The sequence below is a fragment of the Mustela lutreola genome, chromosome 8, assembly GCF_030435805.1.
Source record: "Mustela lutreola isolate mMusLut2 chromosome 8, mMusLut2.pri, whole genome shotgun sequence".
Taxonomy (NCBI): domain Eukaryota; kingdom Metazoa; phylum Chordata; class Mammalia; order Carnivora; family Mustelidae; genus Mustela; species Mustela lutreola.
In genome coordinates this window covers 89,913,101-89,929,623 of record NC_081297.1, presented here as the reverse complement: position 1 = coordinate 89,929,623, position 16,523 = coordinate 89,913,101, and the positions used below count along the sequence as shown (strand labels likewise).

Sequence of the window (16,523 nt, the reverse complement as noted above, 5' to 3'; positions counted from 1 at the left end):
TCCCAACCTTCCCTAAAACGAGAAAATTCCCTGGCTGTGGAGTTTCTATGGTAGTTTCTATTGTAAGAAAATTAATAATAGTAGTAGTAGTAGTAGTAGTAGTAGTAGTAGTGTGGTCATACTCGTAGTAGTCGTAGTACTAATACTCTAGTTCAATTCAAAAGGAAAGTAAATGCATACAAAAAATGGGACCAAAGATGTTAAAAGACATTATAAGATCACCGGACAGGAAATAAAACGATCTAGTATTTCCTTTCAAAAGTGCATTTCTGAGGCAGAGTGGGATATCAAAAAATGAAAGATTTGTTCTTCAAAGTTAGTGAGCTGAATTTGGTTAGTACTGAACAAAAGTGAGGGAAAAATGTATATATCATTTTTTCTACCTCATTTCAAATCTTAATGGTATAAGAAATAGAAGTTTATCCTGCTGCAGAATTAGTGCACTTCTGCCAAAACTCACCTGATCAGAGTCTTTAAATCTCATGGAATTCCAGATCTTCTGAAGACTTTAGGAGTTTAAAAGGCTTAAGGCCTTGGGTCAATGGGCTGAACGCCCCACCTGCTATTAGACTGTACAATGAATAATTCAAATAAGATCTTTCTATTATCTGACAAAATAAAAGAACTGGCTATGCCTCACCACTGGGAAGAGGGCACCACACCCTTAACCCTAGAACGGCCATGAGGGAGTATCTCATTGATGATATACTAGGACTTTTCTCACTGCTTATGACTTGGGTATTTGAATTCCAGTGGCATCTTTCTTTTAAATATGTGGTTCTGAGGGTAAACCATAGTAGTAAAATAAAGTAGCTGGGTTATTTTGTATTTTTCTGGCCATCAAGAGAGAATGCATTAGTAAAAGTAAACATCTCAAAGTCATTTTTGTTATTTTAGTCATAAGTTCAGTTTTAATTTGTTGAAATTAAATCTGAATTATGAGTATTCCCTAATTAGTCAAAAATTGTGCTGCATACTTTTGCCTCACTCCCATATAACAATGACAGAATAAGTATTAACATCCCTGGGGTTTTTCTGAAGAAGAGTTAATAGGAACTATATTACTCTGCATAGGACACTGAGTAAATCAAAGTGCTGCTGATAGTGAGAAGCTCAGCATATAAAATAGCACAGGAATCTCATCTCTGACCAAAGACCATCTTCAAAGTACATTTAGCACAGATTCAAAAAATAGTGTGAATTCAGAGATCCAAGCACAAAAGTCGACAGAGTAGATTTCTTTTACAGATAGGGAGATTGAACAGTTTGACTGCAAATCAATTTGATAGGCACTCATAAAAATATCTGTGTAATTACAGGATACCAAACCCAATGCCCAGCATCTAAAAACTAGCAGGAGCAGGAGGCAGGGGCTAATCACTATCTAGGATGTAAAAGGGCACAGAGCACCTGAGAATTTAATTCCAGTTCACTACAACATGCGGCAGTGGGTGTCTAGAAGTTAAAACACTCTTAAATTTTACAGTTCTTTTTACTGATAAATATTTGCCAACATATCTTGTATAATCAGACATATTTTAAGAGCTTGGAAGTTCTACTCATTTAAAATGACACAAGCTAGTTGAAGAGCAGCCTCAGCAGACAGCAGGGGAGCGGCGGGGTGGGGGGTGGGGGTGCAGCAAAACTGGGCTACAGGCAGCCCACAGTGTCAGGACCCTCTGAACGGTTTTGCTTTCTTTTTCTCCACTATTCTGTTTTGTCAGTTAAAGGGGAATTTGCTCAATATTTCTGTTTTTGTAAGTAATTCTTTTGCTTTATGTTTTTAAATAAAGAAAAAATGTATAGACATTTGTTTTGGCTGTTTTATTAGGATGTATAGCTAACAATATGTCAGGGATTTTGGTTGCTATCTGACGTACCACACATAAATAAACAGTGCAGCTGGCTCAAGGCTCTCGCCCATTTTGGAAAACAGAGGAACACGACGGTAGCCTGCGAAAGGAATCATATCCAATTAGGACAATAAAAATCAATCAGTAGTGTTCTCGATAGTGCTACTGAGACTATCTTTACTAAGCCTATGGAAAAACTATGACCACATTGTTATATTCCTCTTGCATATAAGAGAAAATATCTGAAGTTTCGATTCTACTTCTTACTGCCAAACACTAAGCACATAGATCACACTTCTCCCTCAAAGTACAGTATGCTAAATTCGCCACCACCCTTCTGCTGCAGGAAGACTCTGGTTCTGGGATACCGCTCAGATGGTGCTAGAGAAGTAAACACACTGAGACAAGGTAATTTGGGGCATTGTATAAATCATCTCCGCAAGCTGACGGCAACATTAAGTCGGCCCTGGAAAGAGTCAAGAAAGGATCATCTTGGGCTCCCAGGCCCTTATGGGCTGGAAGATGAGTCCCTGCTTCTCCCTTCTCTTTGATTCCCATGCTTTATTTCTCTGTGGTAGTCATGATCAGTCTTAATTGAAACAAAAGAGCAACGATCCATGTAAAGAAATGCTAAGACATGCCATGTTTGTCTAATTTATCTTCCTAGCAATCTCAAACCACAATCCCACCTTCCACATGAGAACACATTTCTATACTACCACTGAGAGAAAATATGTGTCAATGCATAAAAGTTCCTTTACCTCTGACTGTCATGGATAGAGCTATCTGATGTATCAATTTGTTTCTTTGGTAAATGCAAGTTCTAATGGTCAGCACAATCATCTTACTTTTCAGAATATTACCTTTGTTCATGCATAGAACTGGTAAAGTATATTGGCCAAGAAACTCATTTCCAGTTATTAGACCTTGACTTTCAACAACAAAACGTATCAGAGCCAATTCTGGCACCTGAATAATGAATGTGAATGTTTCATTCCATCTTGGACAAAAAGCTGAAATATAAAGGAAGATGACATCAAAGAATCATAGACACTATGTCTAGGGAGTACTGCATGGTATCTGTTCTCTGAAATTTTTTTCTTTTCAAACACTTACTAATATTAATGGTTTATGTTTTAGAGCACTTGAATTTTTCACACACCCATTGAGAAAGGAATATTGATGACAATAATAATAATTATTAGGTTTTTAGTATTGCTGGGCAATATGATAAGAGCTTTAAGTAGATAATCTCATTTCAACCTTACAATAACCCATCAGGGTTATTACTATTCACATTTATGGATGAGAAAATTGAGCCGGAAAGATGTTACGTAACTTCCTCAAGGTTTCACATACACAGCCAGTAAGTGACAGGGCAGGAATTCAAACAAATGGAGTCCAATTTCAGAGCGAAGCATTTCAACACTTGGCAATATGACTGCTGGGTTCGGGCATTTCCCTAACAAAGGAGTTAAATGCCGTCATTTTTCTATACCAGCTCCTATTATGGGATGAGCTCCGTAGATAGTTGTTGGCCTGAGAGCTAGGTGCTCCAAAGCCAGCCTTTGATCCTTCTTTTGAATAAGTGCTCATTTTAAAGTCCCAGGTGTTGAGTCATTTAGATCTTCAGCAAAATAATCATCCAAACAACAATCTCTTGCCAAATAAGAAATCCAAATTGTGTCAAAATATAACCCAAATCATCCAATACTTAAGCATAATTTAATGGAATCAAGAAATTCACATCCAGATCAAATATATAGTCTACTTAGGTTCAGAGAGAAATAATATGTATCACTTTCATGTACAAAGGTAATGCTATGCTTGCTACGTAAGTAGGTTTTGTTCTTCAAGTTACTTTTCCAGAAGCATTAAAGAATTTGTGACTAATTACATTTTCTGTTTTCTGGGTGACTCTGTGGTCACAAGCATACATTTACCAGATAGCAATCCAGGATGAAGTCTATGCCCATGAAAATATTAAACCAATTGGCTCATGCTGGTATAATGAATATATTACTTTGGCTTAAGAAAAGAATTAATTCCATGGAGTGCAAGGGCAGATCTAAGAGTCAATTTTTTTATAGACACTTTAAAATGGGCACAAAATTCTTATACTGATTTGTCTTCCTCCTCTAACCCTACTTCCCTATAAACTCTCTCTCTCACACACACACACATACACACACAAATCATACGTATCATTTAAGAAAGCCCTTTTAATAAAGAAGAAGAAAGAAAGAGAGAGAAAGAAGGAAGGAAGGAAGGAAGGAAGGAAGGAAGGAGGGAAGGAAGGAAGGAAGGAAGGAAGGAGGGAAGGAAGGAAGGAAGGAAGGAAGGAAGGAAGGAAGGAGGGAAAGAAGGAAGGAAGGAAGGAAGGAAGGAAGGAAGGAAGGAAGGAAGGAAGGAAGAGAGGAAGGAAAGAGGGAGAGGAGGACACCACATCTGATGGTTACAAGCACAGTTTTCTCTAGCGTGACCAAAACTGAAAAATTACTTCCACACCTTATCCAAACGTGATCTTTTTCCTTCCAGACTCTCATTTCTCTTATTCTACCACAATTACTTTAGTAGCTAAGCCATCCTAGGATCCCCCTTGTCCAGCTACCTAGACTTTTGTTCCTGCTAGTCTTCCTCATGTGCATCCTCCACTCCTTTTCTGATGCCATGGGCCTTCTTTGACTGGAATTCCTCACCCTCTCGCCATGAATCATATCCTGACTCTATTTTGTAATTCTCATCTCCTTGCATACACTGCTTTCTACCCAATCTGCAGAAACAATCTCCCTAAAGCTCAACTATGTTAGTGCTATCTCCCTGTTTAAGAGTTTTAATTTTGTTCATTTTCTACAGAAAAGACATTACCCAACACCTTATCATGCCTTTCCCAATTTTCCATGACCATCCCCAACATAACTTTTTCATTTTACCTCACCCTGTATTTCACCCATATTAAACTTCTGTATTTTTCCCTAGCGTGTTTGGATTTAGTCTTCTCCAGGTTTTAGGGCTCAATCTCTGTAAAAAATTCTATTCATTCTCCAAGAACCATCTCCCAATTTGCCTGTTCCACTAGAATTCTTTTACCTTCCTTGAAATACTAATGACTCTATCATACTAGTTTTATTGTATCTTATCTCCCATATCAAATTGAAAACTATCTTCAATAGAGTTGATTTGGACATACATAGTAATACATTAAGTACACAGAGATTTTAAGTTTCCTTGATACTGATCACCTGGCTTCTAATAACAGAGGCTCAGTATTGTTAGATAAAGTAAATTTAATTTCTGTAGGAATATTTCCATAAAACTCAGGGATATAATCTAAATTCTAATGGGAACTAGAATCATATTATAATATGATTATATATCATATAATTATATAATATATATTATTATAATCATATTATAAGAATAAATAAATGGTCTATGCATTTTGTCATGAAGATTCAAGTAGGGGGATGGAGAGAACAAGAGATAGGGTACTACAAGCTTGCTGACGTAAGCAGTTACCTTTTCATGACACTGCCATTGTAGTATGCCTTCAAATCCAAGGCTTGCCAAATAAGCCGATGAGTCATCACCAACATCCTTTCCTATAGATAACCTAGGATAAGGTAGCCAAAATTTCCCACATCTTTCTTCCATACCCTTTGCCCGAGGGAAACACTGGAGGAGTATTTGGGGTGTCAATACAAGGACAGATGGTGGGTATTATTAGAGATTATCACCAAAGGGGGAAAAAAAAAGAAAGAGTAGTATGACTGCACCTGTTTTTTCATTGGTGCCATTTAACTGGGCACATATTTGCAGACTCTGAACTGAAGCCCTCTACACTTTGGAAATATCCACACAAAGAAGATTCTAGACTCAGGAGTCAGTTCCAAGGTCTTCTCCAAGGTGACCCTGACTAAAGGTCAATCCCAGGAATCTACACTTTAATGTCCTTAATGACTTCCACCTCAGCGAAGATGTGATGCTGTTAGTAGTGTATTACATAAAATATCACGGGATGCTGGAACTAAAAATCTTACCCAAGTCATTTCTTCCATTCCTACATTTCCCTTCTGGCAAAAATGACTGAATTATGAATCCAAATATAGTATGAGGAGGTTTCTATGGCATCCTTAGCCAGAGCCAAAAACCATAGACCTTTGATCTAAAATAATTCAAACAGTGAAATAAAAATGGGAAATATACTATATCAGAAAAATCATATGTTCTTTATTTTACACAAAGACTAGAAGCTAAGTAGACTTGCAGCCATCAAAATGTCCCTTTAATTCAGCAATATAGGAAGAGACATAAAAAGGAGGTCAAAGTGAAAAAAAAGGTAGTAATTTTTCAGGTTAGATTAACTTTTGTATCTGTAATCTGAAAATACATCTAAACAATACATTGAATCATTATCAGATTGTTTTCGCTGCATATAACACTTTGGTCATCTTAAACCTAATGCAAAGCCCTTGTCTTATGAATAATAAAGATGTCTCAAAATTCTATAAATAAATAAATTTTAAGCTTTCCAACAAGAAGCCTAGTAGAAGTTCAATAAAAATATATTAGGAGCTCACCATTTCTTTTAATTACACGAGTCTGCTGTCTCACATGATCATCTGGAACACCAAAAATTTCTAGAATCACTAGTGTGTTAGCTTTGTTAGATGATGAATTGTTACTGGGAGGTAACTGGATACCACTGATAAGCTGCACAAAAATATTTGAATGCAAAAATTTAATAGGATTTCAAACTGTGTAATCATGTAATTTCAAAATAAAATATATATACCAAAAAAATGACAGACTCTCAGTTCCCACAAAAAAATTAAAAATGGAATATAATGCACATTTTAAACCTTAACTCTTATCCTCAAGGTGAATACTAGGAATATGTCTACATTATTCCATTTTACCAGTATATAATTATAGTAAAATTCACATTGAGTTTTATAGTTCAACATATTTTTTTATTCTTAAAGTCTTTATTATAGTTGTCATAAGGCATTGCTTAAAAGTATTATTATAATCATAGTCTACTGTAATTCAGGCTGAATTACTCTGTCAACATGAACTATGTTGAAATTCATACTACATGTAAATAGTAAAAAAATAGAAATAATAGTAATACTACTTCTAAAATATAAGAAAGAAACACTGCATAATTTCTTATGACAGCACTTTTTGATAGTATAATTTACATTTGGGTAATTTATGATAAAATTTTATATTACCTATTATTATCAATATTATCATAAGTAATGTGAATCTGACAAAATCAATGATTTCATACATATATTAGGGACTGGGTATCAGAGAAACACTTAAAGTAATTAACAATATTTTTAACCTTGTATTGTCAAACTAGCTGTTGAAACTAAGTTCTGTCTTTAAGAGACAAAGTCTAAATGAAAAACACTATTTCAGTGTGCTGATTTGTAAAACATAATGATATAAAAATTGAGGCATAATTTCAATTTCTGAAGATCATAATAAAGAGGAACAAAATAAATAATTGTTTGGAAAAAAAAGAAAGAAAAGAAAGGAAGAGGAAAAAAAGAAACAGAAGGAACAGAGGGAAAAAAAAAAGAAAAAGTGTCAGTGTATTTTTCCTTTCCTATATCCACATATTATAACATTAGCTGGAAACCAGAGTGACTGTGCAAATATTTAACAACAACTATAGAATGGGCATTGATCAATCAGCCTAATTAGACATCGATGAAGTTAGAACATTGGCCATAATCAAGAAGTACACTGATAGCAGAGCTTCCCAGGTGAGTATCTCCTCCGCAGGTAATAGACCCTTACCAATATGGAGAAGGTTTGGCTTTGGTGCAACTCGTGTCAAAAAAAAAAAAATTGTCTGACTAAAAAATAATAACAATTGAATATGAAACCTGAAAAAAAATTTAGAGGTTATTATTCAAATACTTTTTATACTCTGATTCACAGAGCCCTTCCAGGGGCCACCACAGAGATAGATGTCAAAAAGAAAACCCCTGGGGCACCTGGGTTGCTCAGTGGGTGGAAGCCTTTGCCTTCAGCTTGGGTCATGATCCCAGAGTCCTAGGATGGAGCCCCGCCTCGGGCACCTTGCTCAGCAGGGACCCTGCTTCCCCCCCTCTCTCTGCCTGCCTCTCTGCCTACTTGTGATCTCTGTCTGTCCAATAAATGAATGAAATCTTAAAAAAAAAAAAAAAAGAAACAAAGAAAGAAAAGAAAAAGAAAACCCTTGATGGTCAACTAGAGTACCTCTGGTTTCATCTATTGGCCTTATGCATAAAATTTTTGAACTTAGAAAATGGTTGCATCACTTTTATAAGTTTGAAAATGATTGACCTAATCCAAAACTCTCAATTTGCATATGAGGGAGATTAAATCAGAAATGTTGAAATGTCTTCATCAAGGACATAAAGCTAATGGCAAAACAAGATTTCCTGATTTCCAAAGCATGTCTTCAACAATTTGTACAAGTTGTAATAAAAGCTCTCCAGAATGATCAAACCTAGAGAGAAGGACCCACATGGATATTTATGGCAGCGGTTTCTCAGGAAAATCATTAATCCTGCCTATTTTATATCATGTCACTTACATCCCTCTATAAGACCCTTCAGAAACAAAGAGGTGGCATTTGTAAGCATCTTCCATCTTTGCTTTCTCAATAAAAGAGCACATCCATTCTCTTTACTATTCTCAAATTGAAAAAGAAATCATTCAACTAACTGACATACATTGAGCATATACTTTGTGTCAGGCACTGTGGAGAAGACTTGAACAAATATGGTCCTTATCCTTCCAGAACTTTCAGACAAGAGAGGAAGACAAGCCCAAGTAAATAAACAATTACAGGCAACTCCATGTTATTGAGTTTTGTTTTCTTCTACTTTGCAGATATTGCAATTTTTTACAAACTGAAGGTTTGTGGCAATTCTGCAATGAACAAGTCTATGGGCACCATTTTTCCAACAGCTGTGGTTCACTTCATGTTCCTCTGTCACATTTTGGTAATTCTCACACTATTTCAGATTTTGTCATTATTCTTATAGTTCTTATGGGGATCTGTGATCAGTGATCTTTGATGTTACTATTGTAATTATTTTGGGGGTGCCACCAAGCATGTCCATGTCAGACAGCAAACTAATACATGTGTGTGTTCTGACGGCAGATGGGGCAGAAACAGCAAGAGAACTACAGTCAGAGCTGAGCCTGAAGATGTGACTGAATTATTCAAATCTCATGATCAAACTTGAACGGATGAGGAGTTGTTGCTGATGGATATGAGCAAAGAAAGCAGTTTCTTGAGCTGGAATCTACTCCTGGTGAAGATGCTGTGACAATTTTTGAAATGACAACAAAGGACTTAGAAGACTACATCAATGTAGTTGACCAAACAATACCACAGCCACCCCGACCCTGAGCAAGCGCCCCCGTCCTCAATCAGCAGCCATCCACATCCAGGAAATACCCTCCACCAGCCAAAAGACTGTGACCCCCTGAAAGCTCAGACGATGGTTAGCATTTTTTAGTGACAAAGTATTAATTAAGGTATGTACATTATTTTTTTAGACATAATACCATTACACACTTAATAGATTATAGTATAAACATAACTTTCATATGCTCTGGGGAATCAAAGAGTTCATTTGACTTGCTTTATTGTGATATTCACTTTCTTGTGGTGGTCTGGAACCAGACCTGCAATATCTCTGATGGAGGCCTGTGTAATAGAGTGGCGTATTGCATGTGTATGCACCTATAGGGGGTATGAAAAAACAAAACTACAAAAAGAAGCCTAACTAATACAGTGTAGGGGAAAACAATCCCAAAAAGAAGTGACCCTTAAGTCTTGAAAAATGGGTCTGAATCAACAGGCAGGTGAGGGATGGAAGAATGACCCAGTCAAAGGAAAAAGCGTATGTAATGCATGGAATTGTCATATGATTATAGAGTAAGTGTAAGACTAGAAGTCGTGAGAGATGGGCCTAGAGAATTAGGCTAAGCCCTGACTAAGCAAGCAAGCATGACGCCCAAAGAAACGTTAAGTAGGTATGATGAGATTAGCACTGGAGCACGTCATCTCTGGACAACTTGTGGAAGATAATCAGCAGGACTGAGACAGGCTATGTGAAAAACCCTTAAGACTTATAATGTGTTGGAATAATGTGATGCCAAGTAACAAATTCCTTAAAAGGGGTGGGGGTGGAGAGTGGCAGATGGAATCAGACCAAGGGATTGGATAAGGAAGACTTCTCGAATCAATAAAATTTAGAGATGGGACACAGGAAGTGACAGATGTGGAACAGAGGAATGATTCCCAATGTTTTAGCCTGAGTTAATTGACACAATGAATTCAATGGAGTTCAATGACATTTAAAGAAAGTAAGATTGGATTAGGGAGGGATGTTCAGCCTTTAATATGATAAGGTTGACAGAGCAAGGATTAAACAGGTAAGGATGTTAAGTAGAATATTTAAAGTATGTCTTTACATTCCAGAAATGAAGTCAGATTAAAGATTTGAGTATTGTTGGCAGTTAAAACCATAAATGTATATAAAAGGACATAGGATAATATTTAGTTTGAGATGAGGATTAAGAAAAAGCCTTGGTCTAACAGACACATGAAAAAAATGCTCCATATCACTCAGCATCAGGGGAGTAGAAATCAAAACCACAATGAGATATCACCTCATACTGATCAGAATGGCTGAGATTAACAAGACAGGAAACAAGAGTTGTTGGCAAGGGTGTAGAGAAAGGGGAACCCTCTTAATCTGTTGGTGGGAATGCAACCTGGTGCAGCCACTCGGGAAAACAGTATGGAGGTTCCTCAAAAAGTTAAAAATAGAGCTACCCTATGACCCAGCAATTGCACTACTGGGTATTTATCCAAAGGATACAAAAATAATGATTTGAAGGGATACATGTACCCCAATGTTTATAGCAGACAAATAACATATAATTTCATTCATGTGAAATTTAAGAAGCAAAACAGAGGAACATATGGGAAGGGAAGGAAACATAAAATAAGATAAAAACAGAGAGGGGATAAAAATATATGTTTATAAAAAATAAAAAATTAATAAAAAAAAACAAAGCAAAAAAAAAAAAAACAGAGAGGTGGCAAACCTTAAGGACTCAACTCTGGGAGACAGGGCTGCTGGAGGGGAGGGAAGTGGAGGCTGGGGTAACTGGGTGATGGGCAGTAAGGAGGGCATGAGATGTGATGAGCCTCGGGTGTTATATGCAACTGATGAATCACTAAATTCTACCCCTGAAAATAGTAATATGCTATATGTTAACTAAACTGAATTTAAGTTAAAAATTTTTAAAAAAAGAAAAAGCCTTAACAATACAAATACGTCAGAGGTAGGTAGAGTAAAGGAACCCACAAATCTGAGAGAGAAAGAATCACTTAGGAGGAAGAAAAAGAGAGAGAGAAAGGAAAACCCAGATGCACAGCAAGGAGATTTGTGAGAAGGAGGAGAGGACCATACAAAGTTACTGATTTCATCCCCTTTTCTCACTGAAACAGCAACTACAACACTACATTTGGTGTTGTAAAACACAGCCTTTTGCATTTTTTTCATTCACACAAAAAGGCAACAGGAAGACACTGGCTCAGATGTGGCAAGATGTTGAAATACCACCTACCTCACTATAGTGGCTGAAGAGATCAACAGAAATGTAAAGGCACTAAAAGAAGTCAATGGAACTTAAAATATTAATGTATACTTTCTAGCTTATATCATAACCAAAAAGTAAAAGAAAAAGTTACTAACCTTTTAAATGTTTGTATTAAAAAAATTCAAAAAGAGGGTGCCTTGCTGTCTCAGTCAGTTAAGCATCTGCCTAACTCGGGTCATGATCCCAGGGTCCTGAGATCAAGTCCCACATGAGGTTCTCTGCTCAGTGGGGAACCCGTTTCTCCCTCTGTAATCTCTCTCTCTCCCTATTAAAGAAAGAATTTAAAATTAAAAAAAAAAAAGAATGTCGAAGCTATGATAATATTTGCAAAGCAAACTTAATGGAGAATATTTTGCTGGATCCTAGAAAGAGTATCAACTAATGAGTTGGGGGCTGCATCCAGGGCTGGAGGCTATTTCTACCCTATATGCCCCTACTTGTAGAGTCACAAGATCCAGGGCTCAGTCAGTTAAGCAGCCCACTCTTGATTTTGGCTCAGGTCACAATCTCAGTTTTGTGGGATCCAGCCCTGAGATAGCCTCTGTGCTCAGCATGGAGCGCCCTTGTCCTTCTCCACCACCCTTTTCCTTGCACTCTATATCTCTCTCAAACAAATAAAATCTTTAAAAAAAAAAAAAAAATTAGGGGCACCTGGGTGGCTCAATGGGTGAAAGCTTCTGCCTTTGGCTCAGGTCATGATTTCAGAGTCCTGGGATTGAGCCCTACATCAGGCTCTCTGCTCTGCTCAGCAGAGAGCCTGCTTCCTCCTCTCTCTCTCTCTGGCTGCCTCTCTGCCTCAGAGATCTATGATCACTGTCTGTCAAATAAATAAATAAAATCTTTTTTAAAAAATTAGAAAAATCCCTAACAACCAAGCAAAAAGTCGATACCGTCTTCCCTGGTACTATTTCCCACAGTGGCCAGGATCATTTCTGTCTCATTCAACTTTGCTCTACTCTCTTTACACATTAATCTCTCGAAAACAGCAACAGCTCTTAAATCTCCTTTCTCAACTGGGACAAAAAGGCTAGGGCCAGAAGTGGATGAAAGTGGTCCTCCAAGTCCCGTGCCATTAAGACACAAGAGGAAGGAGCCTAGAGAGGAAGGCTTCTGAAGGCCATGCTGTCTGGGTTGGAGCATCTGGGGCACCAGAGCAGGTAAGCCCCCACCAGACAGCACAGCCAGCAGCATTCCCTTCTATCAGAACTGCAGACCCAAAAATCCTCACCAGGGACAGCAATCCAAGTACCGAAATTCCAGAACAGAATCTGAAATGGTTCATATGGTTCTAGGAGCAACGAGCTAAACCAAGAGATGGACCAAAAAGCCCTACCCACCCAATTTGTTGCAAACCACAGGTGCAGATACAATCTAAAATAGAATTGCTTGTAACTAAGAGGAGAGAAAAAGCTAAGGGTCTTTCAGAAGATACAGGGACATTTAAAAGAAAAGGAAATAAATATAGCACTTGGGTTATAGAAGAATAAGAAAGTTTTCAAAAAGTCTATACTATTGGAAACAATAAATTTTAGACAACTACTTTTGCTCCCAATAAAACCACATAGGATTTAAGAAGTAGGGGTGGGGTGGTGGGGAAGGAGCTGGTAAGGAAGCAGAATGAGGTAAATAAAAATTGGAAGAAAGAAACTGGTAATGCAGGAGAAAAATCCACATCTACATTAGAATCAGTGAAGAATAAAATCAAATATGGAGGAAAACCAAAGGCAGAAAAAAGAGTGATAGAGTTGACAGGAATTAGTAAATACGCAGGCAGATACTCAAGAAAAGCATATGGATGACTTTTGGTTTCTAAATACTAATCAACAAATATTCAGAGACTAGGGGCAAAAATCTGGAGCTGTGAAAGTCTAATTCTAGAGATTAACGAAAAAGCAAAGAGCTCCTAAATAAAGTCGCATATCCACAGAGTAACTAGTGGGCTGAACTCAAGACTTCTCTATTACAATATTAAATGCCTAAAGACAATGGAATACATAGACTTTGGAGAGGAGAAGCTTTCAGCCTCAGTATTTCTATTCACAAGCAGGTAATCGTTCATGCAAAAAGCCAATAGAAAGATTTTTCAGATATGGAGAGATACTGAAATACCACCCACCTATAATATTGAAAAAGATGAACAGAAATTTAAAGGATATTAAAGGAAATGGAACTCAAAATATTAGTGCAGACTCTATAGCTTATATAATAACAAAAAAAGTGGGGGGGAGAAAAAAGTTTTTCATCTTACCCTTATTGTAAGTGTAACTGGATCAGTGTCTCTTGGTGTTTCATTTGGATCAAACTGTGTTTCAATATCTCTTAGGAAATGTGGTTTCAAAATATATCCAGAACCACCGTTATCCAAAAATTTCCCAATTTGAAGATCCATAGGCAGACCAGGGGTCTGGAAATTTAAGGCCACTGTCAGAAAAAAAGTATTTTGATATTCTCAGGAAAGAAAGGGTACAACTAAAGAAGTACAGTTCGAAGATTTACTAAAACCGAATTAATGGCTTTTATATATCCAAACATTTTAAGAACAAGCATCATTAGCCAAATAATTCCAGACTTTTAAACATGTCTTCCTGCCATGTATATACTAATGTATGAAGGTGAGCTTTAATTTTTAAATTATTTTATAGCTTTGAGTTAAAATCAAAATGATACACAGTAGAGATTACAGAATAGCAACGTGTAGGTCAGATGACATTCAGGAAGTATGAGAATAGAGAAAATCAGTACACTTCATGATGGAAGAAAAGACACCAAGTATATTCTAAATTTTTAGGTCCAAAGAGATACTGTTACCACTTGAAGAGAAAGTGACAAAGAAGCAGAACAGCAATTGCTATTAAAATACAGAAGTCCTTCCTTAGAGGTTGGTAAATAGCCACTATAGGCAGTACCATCCTCCACTCCCCTCAAATCCCCCTCACCCACCAAACCTAACCCGACTCTCCACCTCCCTCCATAAACCTATGGGCCTTGCCACAATCCAGGAGCAGAGGGGTTCACACGGGTGCCTTCTGACTAGTGAGTGCCCCTGCTAGAACAGCTCATCAATTTGGAATAGGGAGAGTCTGGTAAAGACAAATAACAGAGCTATGTAATCCCATTTACTTTTCAATACTGTAAATGCGGAAGCTGGTGTAAAGTATAAAAAGGTAGAGGTCTCTTGATTTAAAGAGGCCCTTAGCAAATCTTTCAAGCAAAGGATTTGATATTCACTGTCCTCTTACATCCATTTTGATGTCTTTTTTCCCCCTTCCTACACTTCTTTTATGCCAACTTTTCATGAACTTAACCTCCGTGCCCCTAACCCTCACTTAGAGTTACCCTCTCTGACCCATTTAGGAATAACTTCTGCTCTTGAAACCAGTGATTCATCATTATCGCCTGATCCCAAAACACCCAGGGCCAAAAAAAAACGTACTTGGGAAGCTCTTCATAAATCTTTCATTAATTCACGAAATGAACTTATTTTATCTTATTTTTCCAGAAACTCAATATTCTATAGAACATACCCATTTGACAACCTATATTCCAAAATTCTTGAGGATTAAAATTAGAGGAGTCTGCTCTCATTGCTTTGGGATAAATTCTGGTAATGAACATCCTGGTGTGAAGAATAAACTCGTGGGCTAAAAAATATATATATTAGAACATTGTGAAAGATTTCAAGTAAATAAACTGCTATGCTTCTATATATTATATAATTCTACAATTGTTTCAGTACCTTTGATATGTATGTTTTAGCAAAAATATTTGCAATTCATGGACATCAAAATAAATCCATGTTTTTGTTTGACAGCATAATTCATGGTTATTGAAAAGTTAATGTTTTTTTTATTACACCATTTTATGTATACTAATCATTCACTTAAGGACAAATGATTAAATAATATATTTGCTTTTTAAATCCAAATTACTCTCACTTTAACATAAGAATATATAAAATTCCCAAATAAAATGGATCAATTTTTTTTAAAAAGATTTTTTTAATTTATTTGACAGAGAGGGACACAGCGAGAGAGGGAACACAGCAGAGGGAGAGGGAGAAGCAGGCTTCCCACCAAGCAGGGAACCCGAAGCGGGGCTTGATCCCAGTACCGAGGGATCATGACCTGAGCCAAAGGCAGATGCTTAACAACTGAGTCACCCAGGCACCCCTGCATCCATATTTTAAAACAAGTTGTAAAATTTTGTCTTTTTTTTTTTTTTTTTTTTTGCTTTGGTTTTCACATTAGGGCAGAATCACATGTAAGCCATATAAAGACATATAATGCCATCCAAATGAACCCAGTTGAAGAGCCAACAGATTCTCAGGGTTGAAAGGAATGTTAAAGTTATTCAGTTCAGCTCCCAACCCTAACCACCAAAGTATCTTCCCCCCAAACTGAAAAAAACAGAGATTGAAGAAATCTTCAGTTGAAGATTTCTTCAATCTCTGTTTTCCTCTCTCCATTGAAAGAGAACCTGCTTCCTTCCAGTACAGCAGTCCCCCCACTTCTCCATGGTTTTGCTTCCAGTGGTCTCGGTTACCTACAGTCAGGCAGGGTCCAAAGCAGATGATCCCACTTCTGACAAATCACCAGACGTTTGCTAGCACCCTAACAATGCATCACAATGCATGTATCATTCACCTTATCTCATCTCATCTCATCTCATCACCTAGGCATTTTATCATCTCACCTCATCACACGAAGGCTGAGTACAGTACAATAAGATATTTTGAGAGAGACCACATTCACTTAAATTTTATTACAGCATATTATTATAATTGTTCTATTTCATTATTAGTTATTGTTGACAATTTCTGTGCCTAACTTGTAAATTCAACTTTATCATAGATATATGTGTATATTAAAAAACATGTTATATATAGGGCTCAATACTCCACAGGGTTAAGCATCCACTAGGGGTCTTGGAATGTATTTCCCATGATAGGGGAGAACTATGGTAGTTCTGGTTATTTTCAAA

The 16,523-nt window shown here is 37.0% G+C and overlaps 1 protein-coding gene across 3 annotated transcripts in view; it reads right to left on the bottom strand.

The window, feature by feature from the left end:
- Positions 1 to 1,820: 1,820 nt before the first annotated feature.
- Positions 1,821 to 16,523, bottom strand: part of PLCZ1 (phospholipase C zeta 1) — a 48,260-nt gene continuing 33,557 nt past the window's right edge. For all 3 annotated transcript variants that reach the window (XM_059183614.1, XM_059183615.1, XM_059183616.1), the window contains 5 exons: positions 15,068 to 15,184; positions 13,792 to 13,964; positions 6,434 to 6,566; positions 2,717 to 2,866; positions 1,821 to 1,953 (listed from right to left, as the gene is read on the bottom strand). In XM_059183614.1, coding sequence (XP_059039597.1) covers positions 1,868 to 1,953; positions 2,717 to 2,866; positions 6,434 to 6,566; positions 13,792 to 13,964; positions 15,068 to 15,184 — 659 coding nt within the window. In that variant the 3' untranslated portion in view covers positions 1,821 to 1,867. The remainder of the gene's footprint in view (positions 1,954 to 2,716; positions 2,867 to 6,433; positions 6,567 to 13,791; positions 13,965 to 15,067; positions 15,185 to 16,523) is intronic.